General features: G+C 43.2%; 2 protein-coding genes across 3 annotated transcripts; both read left to right on the forward strand.

Moving 5' to 3' along the window:
- The first annotated feature begins 200 nt into the window (after positions 1 to 200).
- On the forward strand, positions 201 to 2,132 carry LOC115829596 (heat shock 70 kDa protein-like). Its single transcript, XM_030793741.1, has one exon. It carries the CDS (start codon positions 201 to 203, stop codon positions 2,130 to 2,132), a length of 1,932 nt encoding a protein of 643 aa, XP_030649601.1.
- A 1,858-nt stretch (positions 2,133 to 3,990) lies between these two features.
- On the forward strand, positions 3,991 to 9,274 carry pitpnbl (phosphatidylinositol transfer protein, beta, like). Of its 2 annotated transcripts, XM_030793718.1 has the most exons (11): positions 3,991 to 4,047; positions 4,515 to 4,545; positions 4,839 to 4,984; positions 5,280 to 5,371; positions 5,647 to 5,654; positions 5,836 to 5,910; positions 6,145 to 6,228; positions 6,660 to 6,737; positions 6,920 to 7,027; positions 7,713 to 7,835; positions 8,143 to 9,274. In XM_030793718.1, exons 1-11 carry the CDS (start codon positions 4,028 to 4,030, stop codon positions 8,188 to 8,190), a joined length of 813 nt encoding a protein of 270 aa, XP_030649578.1. In that variant the 5' UTR covers positions 3,991 to 4,027; the 3' UTR covers positions 8,191 to 9,274. The 2 variants fall into 2 exon arrangements, with proteins under 2 accessions (XP_030649578.1, XP_030649579.1); XM_030793719.1 differs by lacking the exon at positions 6,145 to 6,228.
- Positions 9,275 to 16,527: the final 7,253 nt, after the last annotated feature.

Below are 16,527 nucleotides of genomic sequence, written 5' to 3' on the forward strand. Positions count from 1 at the left end.
TATTGGGGTTGAATCCATGTGCCTAGCATTCTAAAAGATTGGTTTCTGGAGTATTTGCTTCATGTTACATAACCTGTTTATTTTTTATTATTAAGGGATTTTAAGTGAAATTGGTTATTTATTTCAAGTGCTTTCAGCATATGACACTAAATTGTTCTTGTATCTGATTTCTTACAAACAACTTACAGCAAATAGCCAGCATGTCGTCAGCAAAAGGAGTGGCTGTAGGAATTGATCTGGGCACTACCTACTCCTGTGTAGGGGCGTTTCAACATGGAAAAGTCGAGATCATTGCCAACGACCAGGGCAATAGGACCACCCCCAGTTATGTGGCTTTCACAGACACAGAGAGGCTGATTGGAGATGCTGCTAAGAACCAAGTGGCCATGAACCCCAACAACACGGTATTTGATGCCAAGAGGCTGATTGGGAGGAAGTTTGATGACCCAGTTGTGCAGTCTGACATGAAGCATTGGTCCTTCAAGGTGACAAGTGATGGAGGGAAGCCAAAAGTTCAAGTGGAATACAAAGGGGAGCAGAAATCCTTCTACCCAGAAGAGATCTCCTCAATGGTGCTGGTGAAGATGAAGGAGATTGCAGAGGCTTACCTGGGACAGAAAGTGTCAAACGCCGTCATCACCGTTCCTGCCTATTTCAATGATTCACAGCGTCAGGCCACCAAAGATGCTGGAGTGATCGCCGGACTGAACGTGCTGAGAATCATCAACGAGCCCACAGCTGCCGCCATCGCCTACGGCCTCGACAAAGGCAAGTCAGGAGAGCGCAACGTCCTGATCTTTGACCTGGGTGGAGGCACCTTCGACGTGTCCATCCTGACCATCGAAGACGGCATCTTTGAGGTGAAGGCCACAGCCGGAGATACCCATCTTGGAGGGGAAGACTTTGACAACCGCATGGTCAACCACTTTGTGGAAGAGTTCAAGAGGAAATACAAGAAGGACATCAGTCAGAACAAGAGGGCTCTGAGGAGGCTGCGCACGGCATGTGAGAGGGCCAAGAGAACCTTGTCTTCCAGCTCTCAGGCCAGCATTGAGATCGACTCTCTGTACGAAGGCATCGACTTCTACACTTCAATCACCAGGGCTCGCTTTGAAGAGATGAACTCTGATCTCTTCAGGGGAACCCTGGATCCTGTGGAGAAAGCCCTGCGAGATGCCAAGATGGACAAGTCTCAAATCCACGACATTGTTCTGGTGGGTGGCTCCACCCGAATCCCCAAGATTCAGAAACTCCTGCAAGATTTCTTCAATGGCAGAGAGCTGAACAAGAGCATTAACCCAGATGAGGCGGTGGCATATGGCGCTGCAGTTCAGGCTGCCATCCTCACAGGCGACACATCTGGTAACGTTCAAGACTTGCTGCTTCTGGATGTTGCACCACTGTCTCTGGGCATCGAGACGGCAGGAGGAGTCATGACCCCCCTCATCAAACGCAACACCACCATCCCCACCAAACAGACTCAGACCTTCACCACTTATGCAGACAACCAGCCTGGTGTCCTTATCCAAGTGTACGAGGGTGAAAGGGCAATGACAAAAGACAACAACCTGCTTGGGAAGTTTGAGCTGTCAGGTATCCCACCAGCGCCACGTGGGGTCCCTCAGATCGAGGTGACCTTCGACATTGACGCAAATGGCATCCTGAACGTGTCAGCTGTGGACAAGAGCACAGGCAAAGAGAACAAAATCACCATCACCAACGACAAGGGCCGTCTGAGCAAAGAGGAGATTGAGAGGATGGTGCAAGATGCAGAGAAATACAAAGCAGAGGATGAAGTTCAGAGAGAGAAGATTGCTGCCAAGAACTCCCTGGAGTCCTACGCCTTCAACATGAAGAACAGCATGGAAGATGAAAACATGAAAGGCAAGATCAGTGAGGATGACAAGAAGAAGGTCATTGAGAAGTGTAACCAGGCCATCACCTGGCTGGAGAACAACCAGCTGGCTGACAAGGAAGAATATGAGCATCAGCTGAAGGAGCTGGAGAAAGTTTGCAACCCCATCATCACCAAGCTGTACCAGGGAGGGATGCCAGCAGGAAGCTGTGGAGCCCAGGCCGGGGCTGGCACAGGAGCCACCAATCAGGGGCCAACCATTGAAGAAGTGGATTAAAGGAGAATTCATTCATGGACTACTGCTGTATTGTCATTGAGAACGAGTCAGTGTGTTTGTTTTGTTTCTCTTGTTGTGTCAGGTATAGTCTGTGTTAATGTTGAGCATTTAAGTTTTGCAATTGAATTGATATTCACTGCAATGCTAAATGGTTATTTCCTGGGGAAATTGTCACATGAGGACTGCTTGTATTCATTTATGAAGACTGCAGTTTTTCTGTTTGCCTGTGTTATAACAGAAATATGCTTATTAAAATGTCTCATTATTGTTCATTTCAAGACTCTGAACTCTGTGAAAGTGTTAGTAATTCATTTTGACATCTTATTGCATGTCTCATCTCATTTCTTTTCATTAAATAAAGAACTGTAGAGTTAAACCTTCCTACCTTGTGTTTAGTAACATTTAATAACGATATGCTCAGCAACACTGCACATTTTGGCCTCATATATGTTAATAAAAAACATATACCCAGGTGTGCTAAAGTCCACAGGGACCTTTACCAGGGTAATTTACTCCTAACGTTTCTTTACTTCTCATATATCACCAGCAGAGGGCATCAGAGGATCCTCTTTTTTTTAATGTGATAAATATAAAATTATTGTTGTTGTCGTTATTATTATTGTTTTTAAAAATGGCATGATAGACTGGTTGTTTTAAATGATTAAATATTAAGTGCACGTAAGGAATATACATTGAAATTATTTCTGATATATCCAGGAAATAGTAGATGCATAGCATATCAAAGAAATAATTGGTCAGATGTATAATGTGACCCCTGGAAGGAGGAAAGTACCAGACTTACCAAATCGCCCAGGATGTGAGGGAATCTTCCAGAAATGAGTAACCACCCCTGGATTCCTGGGGAGGAGAAGAAAGTAACCCACACTTGCATAACACTTAAAAAAAATTACTTCTTAAATTAAAATTCACCAGATACAAAAAGGTGTCTATCAGACATGATGAAAAAAATTCACTGTTAAATACACTCTTAAACCAAAATATTCTATAAGTTTTTCCTCACGTCATTCCAAGACAGGGTCCGATCTTAAAACCATAAAGACACAACCCAACCCCGGCACACTGCACTTCTGCAATGCAAACTCACAAAACGTGGAATGATTGTAACATATGATGGGGTAAGCAACATAACAAGCTAAGTAACAGTACACTACAACATTAGCACAGCAGACAGTAAATGACAACAACAGAAGGATGCAGTGTACTAAAAATGCAAGATGTAAGGTCAAACGCAATGAAGTGACGAAAAGACAGGCAAAAGGTAATATTTTTAAAAGATACATTTTTCTTGTGTCATCTTATGGGGTTAAATAGCAGAGACTGTCAGAGAATTCTGCTGCTCTATGAAATAAAAGTAAAACTTTTATGTCATCACTTTATCGACACTAGGGCTATAATAATCGTCACACTTGGCGGTAACAGTAATATTAGTTGAGTCATTTTAGTTGTGATTCCATTCACTGTGTGCAATATCTTTCCTCAGTTCAATCAACCTCGAATGTCTGATATAAAGTGCCTCCAAAATGTGCGAAAAGGAAACCGTTCTCATGTTCTCTCACATTCCATTTAGATCTGTTGTCTGTGTCTGGGAACAGTTATTCATTAATTCAACTGAACTGAAAAAAATGGGGAGCGAGAGAGATTGGTGCGTGACCATTCACGAAGTTGAGATAGAGAAGCGCACACTGCAAATGTGTGTGAACAAGCCGCTAAACAGCAAGGGTTTGATGAGCACTTTCCCTTCCCAAGATGGTTCCGTATTCCAGACTCTTTCCCAAACCTTTCCCACTCCGGTCTGGTGACGTTTGCAGACGCGATTGTCTAACTTCCGGCGACCGAATTCTGTTGTTGAATGTACCGTTCTGTCCAGATTCGGGATGGTACTCGTCAAGGAATAGTGAGTATCATTCACAGCATAACTGTATTTTGTCCTTTATTAAATTTCACGATTAAGCAATGAATAGATGCGAGCTAGTATGTATAATTTATTGTTACATAACTGCATAGGGAATGCAAGTCAGTGATTTGGTCATCTGGCCATAGCTAGCGCTAGCCGCCTAGCTCTCTCGCTAACTAGCTAGCGGGTTGGGTAGCCGGGGTGTTTGTTGCAACGCGACTTTATTATTTTCATTTGTCACAGGGATATAAAGACATATCTTGATCACAGTGACTCAGTTCTATTTTACCGTGCTCTTTTGGCACCGCTAGATGTCAGAGTTCATTGTTGTCAGGTTATTGCGAGCGCAGTTAACGGAACGGATGACCGGTTCACGCCCGTTAAGGCGTTGGAGTGTCCACAGGGTTTTCGTGTTAAATGACTGTTAACCGGTCGCCTTATGTCTAACCTCTGTTTTTCTCTTTCAGCCAAGTGGTGTTGCCATGTTCCGTAGAAGAGGTAAAAAGAAAAATAGCCCAGAGCATTATAGCCGACCGTCTGTGTCATTCATTATTTCGTGGCATTTAGCCAAGTTGGCTAACAATTATCCATTACAACCGGTGTTATCATCATATAGCATGCAATTCGTTTCACATGTGTTCGTGTTCATTATCACGTGTTTAACTTTCTGATAAGTGCTTTGTTGGACGTCTTTTATATTTTCTCTTCATTTAACACCGAATTAACCGGTAGTTGCCGTTAGTTACTTATGTAACCCCCTCCCTCCCTCCTCCTACTCCCCCCCCCCTCAGTACCAGGTTGGCCAGCTGTACTCGGTTGCAGAGGCCAGCAAGAACAACACAGGGGGGGGAGAAGGGATCGAAGTCCTCCGAAATGAACCATACGAGAAAGACGGGGAAAAGGGCCAATATACCCACAAGATCTATCACATACACAGGTGAGTGCACCTGCACAATAAATCATTGCTTTTACAACTTTGAATTGGATTGATATGACTGTGTGTCACACAGGCACCCAGACGAGGTACAATGTACGACTATGTGCGTGTAGATTCACATACGATTTGTGCACATGCACATCCGCAATATTTGCAGCAAAAAGGAATTCAGCAAAAAAAAAAAAAGAAAAAGCAAAGGCAGTTAATAAAACTTGGTGATTTACCACAAAGGCAAGCCCGCTTGTATTGACTGGTGTTTTTTTTTCTGTATTTGAAACCTCTGTCTGTGTAACAGCAAGGTGCCCACTTTCATTCAGATGTTTGCCCCAGAAGGAGCTCTGGTCTTCCACGAGAAAGCCTGGAACGCCTACCCCTACTGCCGTACAAGTCAGTATATCTAATCTCTTCAGTTATCTCTCTGTGTGCGTGCTGTAGTGATACCACACAGAGTACCATCAGTACTGCTCTGTGTGTGTGTGTGTGTGTGTGTGTGTGTGTATATGTGTGTCTCAGAGAGAATGCCTTCCCTTTTCAGTAGCATTAGTCGCTGTCCATACCTCTGCGTTGTTGCCTTGTTACAGTAGAGTTGCTCTGAAACCTCAACCCTATCTGTTTTTTGTCTTCCATCTCTCCCTCTCTGGATGGGCCTATTGGCACTACAGTTGTGACGGTAAGTTTCTTTTCAGTCATATGGACACATATCTCTATCAAATCAGTGGGTGAAATGAAGCCCTTGCTGGGTTTTTGTTGTTGTTGTTGTTCTGTTTGTTTGTTTGTTTGTTTAAAAAATTGGCGTCAAGAAGAGTTCATCTAGTTTTACATGTCACCGCATGTCCATCATCCTTTTGTAGAACGAATACATGAAAGACGACTTTTTCATCAAGATCGAGACCTGGCACAAACCGGACCTGGGAACAGCCGTTAATGTGAGTGCTCCATAGCTGTTATGTAGACTGTGAATGAAGCACGCTCAAGTCAGTCAGAAGTACTGAATAAACACGTGAGAAACGAAGCCCGTAATCTGTACAGACTCGACGGTATGTGACAGCGACGAACGTTATGGAGTGTTTGGGCGAGTCGTTCAAGCTTAAAGCGAGGATTCAATAGATAGGCAGATAAAAGAGTGGTAGGTTTAATGATGTGCTCTGTCTGTCTGTCAGCCTCACGGACTGCCCCCTGAAGAGTGGGAGGAGACTGAGGTTGTGCCGATTGATATAGCAGATCGCTCTCAGGTGGACGATGTGGTAAGTGCGACTGAGTCAATCCTCATTGTTTTCCCATCTACGACACGTGTTAAGGTTAAGGCACACTTTACTGTCCCCCGGGGAAACATGCCTTGGGTTCCACGCCGCCGCAACACGCAGCGCACTTGTCAACAACGCCACAATACACGTGCGCGCGAGTACATGTATCATTCGGTCAAACTCACGCAAAACGTGCTTAAATTCGCGTGTTTACGTGTGTGTTTAATCGATAACGACACGTGTTTGTTTCACCTGAAAACTGCAGCTTCAGTCAGCGAAGTTCACATCAACTTCAAGTTGATTCCGTTTTTTTGTTTTGTTTTGTTTTTTTTTTTTAGATGTGATTTCACACTGAAAACCTGTCGAATCTCCGTTTCCTTCCTTTTGTTTTTTTCTTTCTCTGTCTCTGTGTCTCTTGCTCTCATTCCTAGGACTATAAGCCAGACGAAGACCCAGCCCTCTTCCACTCCGAGAAAACTGGGAGAGGACCCCTGGGACCGGGATGGAAGGTACACACACATGCACACACACACACATATGCACACACAGAGTTAGTAATGGTGACATACAGTACACGCTGATACATGAGTTTTCTGGGTTTTGGGGACTTTTTTCATCTCCTCTCCCTTCCACTCTCTCTCTCTCTCTCTCTCTCTCTCTCTCTCTCTCTCTCTCTTTCTCTGACCTGTAGAAGGAGCTCCATAACAGTAACTGTCCCTATATGACTGCATATAAACTGGTGACGGTGCATTTCCGTTGGTGGGGGCTGCAAGGCCGAGTGGAGAACTTCATTCACAAGGTGAGTGGCCAGCTCACGCCACACACTGATTCAGATCGACATGCTATCAATCTAACAAGCCCTCGTCGTGACTTAACCGGTTTCCATGGTGATTCTGAGAGTTTGCTAGGTATTATGTGTTCCAGTTCATTTCCATGAAGGGGAGCGTTAAGTCATTCTGTAGGAATCGGGGCAGTAAAGAGGTCTTCCTGAGAAATAATAAACCAGGTGGGCGGGATGTCAGCGTGCTCTTGAGGGCGGAGACGGCTTTGATTGGACGTGTAGTCGCTCTGCTTCCAGAGGCCGCCCATCCTTTAACCCAGCTGCTGATCACTGTTTCCGTGGATACCGTTGTAAATAGTTCCATCCTGTGTAAACCTCAAGAACATGATTGATGGCAATGCGACTTTGATTGTAGTCCGATCCATTTACCAGGCCGATCAAACTTGTCGTGTTCACAGCCGCCTCCACCCGCCCTAACTTTCTGTTAAAACGAGAAACACTGAGGAGAGAGCGTTCCCTTTTTTTTTTCTCGGAGAGTTTTCTGTCTGAGCGTAAGCGTTGTGCGTTGTTACATGTGGTTTGTTTTACGTGTGGTTTGTTTTGCGATGACCCGTCAGTGTTCTAACGATGCCTTTACTCCGTGGAAACGCTTCTAACGCTCACCCAATCCTCCTGTTGTGTTCCTCTCCTTCCCTCCGAGCAGCAGGAAAAGAGGCTGTTTACCAACTTCCACCGTCAGCTCTTCTGTTGGCTGGACCGCTGGGTTGACCTCAACATGGACGATATCCGCAGGATGGAGGAGGAGACGCAGAGGGAACTGGATCAGGTAGGAGTTAACGCGCAGAGACGGACCGCGCGGGGTCGCTAGAGCCGTTAGAATATCACCTTAGCGCCTGTGTCGCAATCACAACGCGCAAATGATCATTTGAGTGTTTGTAGCACAAGAGTAAAGTTTCAGGCATTGGCTGTCCTTATAATTCATTGATTACCGATAATCAAAGAATTGTGGATGTAATTTAAAGGTGATAAAAACACACTTATCTTGTAGTGTTCATGTTGTGTGCTCTGTGTAATGGTTTTGGGTTGCAGGTGTATTTGAACATGTCTTTTTTTTTCATTTTGTTTTGTTTTAGATGCGGAACGAGGGAACAGTTAGAGGGATGAAAGCTGGAGAAGATTAGAGAGATCAAGGGGAGAGAGAGAGAGAGAGAAAAAAAAAAAAAGGCGGGAAAGAAGAAAGAAATCTGGGGCTACTTTTATTTTACCTCCTTTTCTGTCCTCACACGGCCAATTACAGTGTGCCACATAACCCAGCCCTTCCAAACAAGGAAACAGTCATCCCTTACCCAGGAAGCATCATTATCATGTGCAAGCGTGTGTGTGTGTGTGTGTGTGTGTTTTTGCACGCGCGCGCCTGCCTGCGTGCACGTCCGTTCAGCGCGTGTGTGTGTGTCTGTGTGTGTACGCGCGCGCACATCCGTTCAGTGCGTGCGAGTGTGTGTATGTATGTATGTGTGTGTGTGTGTCCTGTGTTTTGCAGTTGACTCTAGACCTCATCATTTGCTGCCAAATTGTTTTTTTTTTGGGGGTGGGAGGGGATTTTACTTAAGGAGCATTAAGTAATATCAGCATTCTTTTTTTGTTTTATAAGTAAGTATTATAACTGTTCTATGGTCTTTTGGTTCATTTTGCAACCATCAGCTTTTTATGAAGTGTGCCAGTCATGGGGACCTCAAACCTCACGCCAGTTTCCAATATACTTGAGGGAACATTTCACTAAAACACTTATGTCAACCACGAAATAAACAACTAAATCCATTTACTTCTTACTTCAATTAAACAATTTTATGCTATTTCTGAAACATCAGTGGGAACTTACTGTATGCTCTTAAGACGTGGGAGTGAAGCAGAAAAACAAACAAACAAACGAAAAAAACAAACAAACAAAAAAAAAACAAAAACAGAAAACTGTTTTAAAGAATGCTTGTTTACTCAAACGAAATGGACTCACGGTTCTGTCGGGTTTTTACTGTCCTCTGCGCTGGTTTTACGCGTGCAGCACTCACGTCCTCATTGTTTGAGAATAGCGAGGAGACGATGTTGTGTTTTTAAACTCGAGTGTAAACCAGTGAAACCCCTCCCTCTTCTGACTGACATGTGACAGGCCACGCCTCTGAAAGGGGTGGGATCGGTCAAAGAACTTTTGAAGCGTTAAGTCTGATTTACAATACTGTAACAATGAATAAAAAACATTGACTATCTTGACCTTTCTGTGTCCTTGGAGGATTTTTTTGTTTTTCTTTTGTTATTCACCCGTCTATGTATATATATATATATGTGTGTGTGTGTGTATTTAATGATTAAATGTGCTCTACACCATCCTATAATAGTTAGAGATAGTTGAGATATGATGGCAGCTAACAAGGGTGAAATATTGTGACAGTGTGGTCTGTTTCTTGCAGACAATGTAGTGTCCGGTTGACCATCTAGGTGAAATATCAGTGTCAAAGTCAGTAGAAAATGGTGACTTGAATTTGCTATGAATTTCAAAGAACAACCAGAATTCTCACAAGCAGAGCTTGCAAACATACATGATGAATCAATGTGATATCCCAAGGTTTACGTCCACTAGGAGGAGAGACCGTAACCCCTTATACTGTCGCGATCGATCGGCTGAATTATCCCCCTTTTTCTCAAAATTTTAATGAGATGAGTTCTGTTCCAACCGATTCACTTTTATTTGCGTCAGTTCTCTGTAAGTTATTATTAACTGATGCTCTCTGTTTGTTTGTATTAGTCATGTGCTAACTCTTTCGCTCTCCTGTCTCGTGCGCAAGTCTTTTGCACGATGACGTTGGTGTGACTTCTTTTTCTTTTTTTCTTTTTCTTTTTTTTTTTTTTTTTGGTGGTGGTTCCGGGGACACTGAGCCGCAGATGTCACTTACATTTTGTCACACGTGAGCTTGATTGATCCAGCTGAGTGAACAGATGTTTTTAATCTAGCCTAATTCCTCCTCTTGTCTGCCCAAATGGTGTCCTCTCTCTCTCTCTCTCTCTCTCTCTCTCTCTCTCTCTGCCGTCCCCGCTGTCCCAGGCCGCCCGGGGCGGTGCCGCCGAGGTCCCCGTCGACCCCGTCGTTGGATTGGTGTCAGCAGACAGACTGCCTCTGTGTATTTGTAAAAATGATAAATGATACTCCATCCATTCACCCCTCCTTCTACCCATCCAGCCACCTGTCCATCCATCCATCCATCCATCCATCCATCCGTCCGTCCAAACATCCATCCATCCATCTCTTTTTGTCTTTCTGTTCTGTTTAGGTCTAGAGGTTAGGGAACTGGGCTTGTGACCGAAGGGGGTGGGGGGGGGGTGGGGGGGGGGTTCAGGTGTGCAAAAGGTACCAGTCTGGTGAGGAATTACAAACAGTACAGTCTTAATGTAAAAGAAAACACACTAGCAGACAAAATAACACAACAGAAGCAGCAGGCGACACAGCCACAGCAGCACAGGACGATGACAAGTCACGAAACCGCGGCAACCGCAAGGACGAGGGGCACGACGATGAAGAGGAGGATGACAGGGAGGAAATGAAGAGAACAGGGGTGGGGGGGGGGGCAAACTTGGGAGGAAGACAGCCACGCTCATTCAAGACATTCATAATCAAGCATAAGTTACATACACAAGCAGAAGATGAGGGAGGGGGGGAAAGAGAGCATTAGTGGGGTATCAGGACTTAATAATGGACATAAAGAATGTAGTGCATAGATTCATTATGGCAGCAAAACTAATGACTGTGGAAGATGCAGGGCCACACATGGCCACGCAGGGTGAGTAGGGCCAGGGACCACGGGGCATGGAGACAAGGTCAAGCCAACGACCTAACGATTAGGAGCTGCATCCATGCACCGAGACACAGACAAGAACCACTCACAAAGACAGAGGAGAACTGGTCAGTTAGAGAGAACAACACGGTCAAGACAGAAAGTAGTGGAGAAAGAGAGAGGCCTAGACTGGCAGAAACTAAACTATGACAGGAAACCCTACAGGCGGAGACTGAGCCTCCGTTACTGGTCAAATTAGATGAGATGAGACTTTATCCTGGTTTTAAAGGTGTCAGGAGAGTTTGCCCCTCTCATTTCCGTAGGTAGACCATTCCAAAGGAAGGGAGAGCGATAGGGAAAGGCTCGGCACCCAGTGGACCTCTTTTTAACTCTTGGAATGACTAATGATGGTGTGTGTGTGGGGGGGGGGGTATTATAGCTTGTAATTAATTAAGATAAGTAGGCTAGCACAAACCCACGTAGAATTTTATATGTCAATAAGAGGACCTTAAACTCTGCCCTTGCATGAATTTGGAGCCAATGAAGGGAAGCCAGGACAGGTGTAATGTGATCAAACTTCCTCGTTCTGGTCAGGATTCTGGCAGTGTCATTCTGGACTAGCTGAAGACTATTGGTACTAGAGGCAGGCAGACCAGAGTACAGAACATTGCAGTAATCGAGGCGAGATGTGACAAATGCGTGAACAACAGTTTCTGCATCAGCCATACTTAGAACGGGCCTAGTTTTAGCGGAGGTAACAAAAGGCAGTTTTGGTTGTGTTCTTGATATGAGTGACTAGCGAGAGAACTAGAGTCAAAAACCACACCAAGGTTTTTAGTTACAGAATTTTGAGAGATGATGCAGTTGTCAAAATTTAGGGTAATATCACTAAAAAGATGCTTATGCGTAGGGGGGACCAATGACCAGCATTTCGTTCTTGCCTGCGTTAAGCATTGGGAAATTTGAAGGCGGCCCTGTAGTTCTCAACGGCTGGGGTGAGGCCAACGGAACAGGCTCCAGAAATGTCATGCCTTCCCTGGTTCATGTTAACAGGATCATTTTCAGCAAACACAGATCTATCACAGAGCACGGCCTAATCTGGAGAGGATATAATCTCTTGGCTCATTGTTCTCTTGGGAATACTGTAAAGGTTCTCTAAAGAGCACTGAAAAGGAAGCGGTTCAGCACATCATCTCAGTGAAAGACAAAGGTTTATTGAGCTCTTGGCTGCCGTAGTTTAGAGAGAGAGAAAAAAAACTTCCATCAATCCAAATATTTAGGAGAGCTTGTCCAAATTTATAATCTGAACCTACGGTTGAAAGGAATCGGTTTGACCTCCTTTGGCTGCGGTAAATATAAACCCACTCAACGAGCTGCATGTAATCTGAGCAACCACAGAGCCAAAATCGGTATCAGAATTCACATTTCTGAAGGCATTTGCATTACGTCATTGGAAAGGCACTCAGCTTTTAAACTCGTAAATGCAGCAAAACGGCAGCACAATAAAACACAATCTAGTCATTACAACAAATATTTTTAGAGGTAGAGGTAGGTTAGCCGGAAGGATGTGGTTAGTGGTTACATCATCAGGTCTCATTGGTTAAAGAACCAGAGTCATCCAGTTTGGAATATAGAAACAGTGGATTAAATGGAGCGAAAAAAAAGAAAGATAAATGAAGTAAGGGATTAGCGTGGCAATAGAGAAAGAAACCGTCTAGATATGCCTATAAAGAGCGATTAAAAAAAATAGATTACGTCACTTTTTATTGTAATGATGTAATGCTTTTGAAGTCTCCTCCCTTTTCTGTCCGTCTCTCTCACTCTCTTTGTTCGTGTCCCATAGCTCAAGAAACACTTCCAACTTAAACTCTTGACCGCCAGTTGAGTGAGTTAACATAGCGCCGTCGTCTGGTGATCCATGGTCTTTTAATTCAGTTTAAGACCCCATATCATTGAATCCTCGTTCATATTTACTGCCTTTAGTGAGGCTTGATATGATGAAATCCGTACCGTAATGTACCTTAATGCAGTCAAGCGGCGGAGGGTTAGATCAGACTTAAGACTTTTTCGCTTACGCCTGTCCTTTCATTTCCGCATTATTGAAGACATGGAGAGAGTTAAGGTAAAAACAAATGTGTCGATTTTGAGCATCCAGAATGATTATACACAATCAGAGAAACAGAAGCGGGTTGTCTTATTTTTAGAGGTGCCGTCCAAAACCAACACATCTGAACTGAAAGTATTAGCCCTGACAACTGAATTCAGTATGTTATTTTAATATGGTTTATTGTGAAATTCTCATGTTAATCTGGTACAGCCATTTACACTGTGTCCAATTATGACCCAAACATACTGATGTGAATTAAATGTAGGCCTAATCGAATACATTTAGCTCAGCAAATTCGCACAGTCAAACAGCTTCACTCCACTTTATAGAGTAAATCCAACTGATGTTCCAAGATTTGTGATGTGTATTACAAGTGGGAACAATTTTCAGTCAAGGGGTGTTAAATGGACATTAGAATGATGTCTTACTTATATTAGCTGATGGAGATTTATATTTAAAAAGAGCACGACAAAGGTCCGCTTAGGACATCAACTTTTCACTTAGCACCATCTCCGCCCATCTAATTTGCATAAATTTAGCAATATGACATAGTTACACATTGATAACGACGTGGTTGTTCCATACAATTCCTTATATGTTGATTTTCTCGCCTTTAAGATCAACAAAAAAGACTGTGAACATAAATCATGTTTATTAAACATTTTTTACGTAAGAGTCATGTAAGACTGTAATTAACTTGAAGCAGTTGAGGAAAAATATTATACTTTGGAACAGTTGACACTTTGGAAGTTTTAATTCATAAAAACCAAAAAGCAGTTAATGCAGTGTGCTTGCAAACATTTGAACAATTACATCAAATCTTTAGAAATAATTATGTCCGGAAAAGTATCTACCCGGATTCCGTTTCTGCTTAACCAAGACCAGCCTTATCATGCAGACTTTTCCGGGAATCTGACAAGCGTATTGGATGACTGTAATTATATTAGAAAGATCTCTAATCACTGCAATAAGAAGATGGAGGAAAAAAACCCCTACAGCTTCCGTTGTCCTGGATGTGATGTAACTGGGGGATTCTTTGCATTACAAGACCACCGTGGGCAGCTTAGCCCAGCGTTAGCAACAGATGTGCCCCGGCAGCGCTGGTGCATCTGGCGCTGAGGTAGAGTTAAGACTGGAGCTTAAAGACGACGAGGGGTCAAGGTGAAAAGGGTGAGAGGGTGAAATCGGGAGCGGTGGGTTTGAGACAGAAGGTTAAGCAGCGGTGAAAATGATTCCTGTCAGTGTTAATGTGGGCTTCGACATTCCTGTTTGGGATCTTGGAGTTCAGCAGGATTCGCGTCACATTTCCACTATGAACTGTGGCATTAATATCGGATTTCCAACTGATTATTAGTCCCCAGGTTTCTGACGGCCAACCTCGCCTTTGCCCTGTTGCTTTACTGCTGTAAAAGCCATAGAGGATTCAGAAGTGTTGCTTAACTGAAAGAAAAGAAACGGCCCAATCTGATTTTCATAGCCGAGGCCAATTCAGTGTTCCTAGATTCTCCGAAACTCTCACATTCTTTCAAATTAGCGATTCTTTTGTTTTTATTATTTATTCTTTTTTTTTTTTTTTTTTTTTAATTACCTTTTTTCATCCTACAGACAGTTCCATAAAGCTTACATGATTGGTTTGTATGCTGTCTCTCGTTGAAGTCGCTTTGAATACAAGTGTCTGCTAGATAAATAAATGTGGATGTAAATGTGACGAATAAATTTCCTGGCATCTGATTTCAGTTTTCGAGTGCGTCTTTCATTCGGTTTCTTTCCGAATGTTTTGTTGTTTCGGAGCGCGGAGATTCACTCTGTCAGTAATATAGTGGAGGCAGAAAGGGGTGAAAATAAAGAGGGAGATGTGGAAAGGACAATCAGCCCGAGATTAACCGATGACCTCCCGTCCGCTCCAATCAAATGATAAAGAAATTACAATCTCAGAAGATTACGATCAAACTGGAAAATAGTGTTTAAGCATATGTTCAGATACACTCGTCAAAGTATACAAACTCACTCTCTCTCTCCCTCTCTCTCCTGCTCTCTCCCTCTATTCTTCTATCCTTGTCTTCCCTTTCAAAGTTTTTTTCTTCCTGTTTTGTCTTTCTGTGCAGTTCTGGTACGTAGTGGGATTAAACTGGATTATCACTGTACAAAAAGATAGGATTGTTCATTTTATTCTGAGGGTTACAGTTTTAGTCTTTGGCGGACAGGTGTGAGGAACAAGACTTTGGGAATGTTCAGTACAATTTTCTGACTCATTTGTTTTCATTCATCCATGCATGAGTGACCTTAAAGATGTCAGATGTCTAGAGTGATCTCCCATGTGATCAATTGAAAAAATATGTTTTCGAAAAGATGGGCAAAAATTTTAAATGTTAAAATTTTCATCAAATGTGACATATTTGACAACAACCAAAGAAAATAGAAAGCAGAAACTGTAACATAGTTCAAATCTACCAAAACATTTTGGATTTTTTTTTTAATCTTTTTTTTTAAATTTGAAAACTGTCCCCTTGTGGCTTGGCTTGCTGTTTCTCTTTTTTACCCCCTCCCCTTATATTTAATCCCAAAACAGCAGATATTCTCAAAGGAGTCCCCCCCCCCCCCCCCATCCCTCAGCCATCTGCTAATCCCAGAGAGAGGCCCATGATGTGGATTACAGAGACTGCATTAATCCTAAATCCATGGAGCGGATTATGGTTTAAATTGTTTATTTATGTACATAGCACATTGTTTTATTTCATTCATAAAATTACACACTTTTGTCATTAACTTACCTATTCTCCACCAACCATCCCCCACCCCCCCTACCCCTGCCCCCCCATACCAGGGAAAGACCTTGTCAATCAACTCCCTCCTCTGATACACTCAGGTAGCAGTGCACGCAGATTTACTGTGCCATGAACAGGAAGTCTAACACACGCGCGCACACACACACACACACACAAGCACACTTAACTGGACATTCAGGATTATATGTATAGGTATTTCAATATACACAGGCATATACAGGTTATAATAGGTTGATAAATTCAGTGAGGAGAAATCTATTCAATATACAATTATCACATGAGATTTGCAGTAAGCCAAAATTTGCAGTCAAAACAAAGACATACGCTGTCTACGTCACACTGTCCTCACTTGCCTGTCACCTTCTCCCTACACACACACACACACACATACACTCACTCACTCACTCACACACACACACACACACACACACACTCACTCACACACACACACACACACACACACACACATACACTCACTCACTCACACACACACACACACACACACGCACACACACACACACGCACACACACACTCCTGACCCCTTGGGTCATCTCATTCCCCAGTGCCTCAAGCTGTTTTTCATTTTCGAGACACACAAAACCTGATTACAATGGGGGGAAAAAAATATATGTGTATATTTAATAACATCGCAGTGTCATCCCCTGAACCTGAAAACATATGGCACTGCTTTTGAACTGAAATGAGAGTCAAAATTGAGGCTTTTAATTTACTCTGAGTTTTTATCTCAAAGAAAGAAAGAAAAAATGCATGCATATTCAGAATACAGCACGACACCCATCTTT

The sequence above is a fragment of the Chanos chanos genome, chromosome 16 (assembly GCF_902362185.1).
Source record: "Chanos chanos chromosome 16, fChaCha1.1, whole genome shotgun sequence".
Classification (NCBI taxonomy): Eukaryota; Metazoa; Chordata; class Actinopteri; order Gonorynchiformes; family Chanidae; genus Chanos; species Chanos chanos.

Bases quoted from the DNA above. Each gene is read 5' to 3' on its own strand.
- LOC115829596 (XM_030793741.1), top strand. From the start codon at position 201: ATGTCGTCAGCAAAAGGAGTGGCTGTAGGAATTGATCTGGGCACTACC.
- pitpnbl (XM_030793718.1), top strand. From the start codon at position 4,028: ATGGTACTCGTCAAGGAATA. The intron at 4,985-5,279 runs GTGAGTGCACCT...TCTGTGTAACAG, and splicing joins AAGATCTATCACATACACAG to CAAGGTGCCCACTTTCATTC. The intron at 7,836-8,142 runs GTAGGAGTTAAC...GTTTTGTTTTAG, and splicing joins CGCAGAGGGAACTGGATCAG to ATGCGGAACGAGGGAACAGT.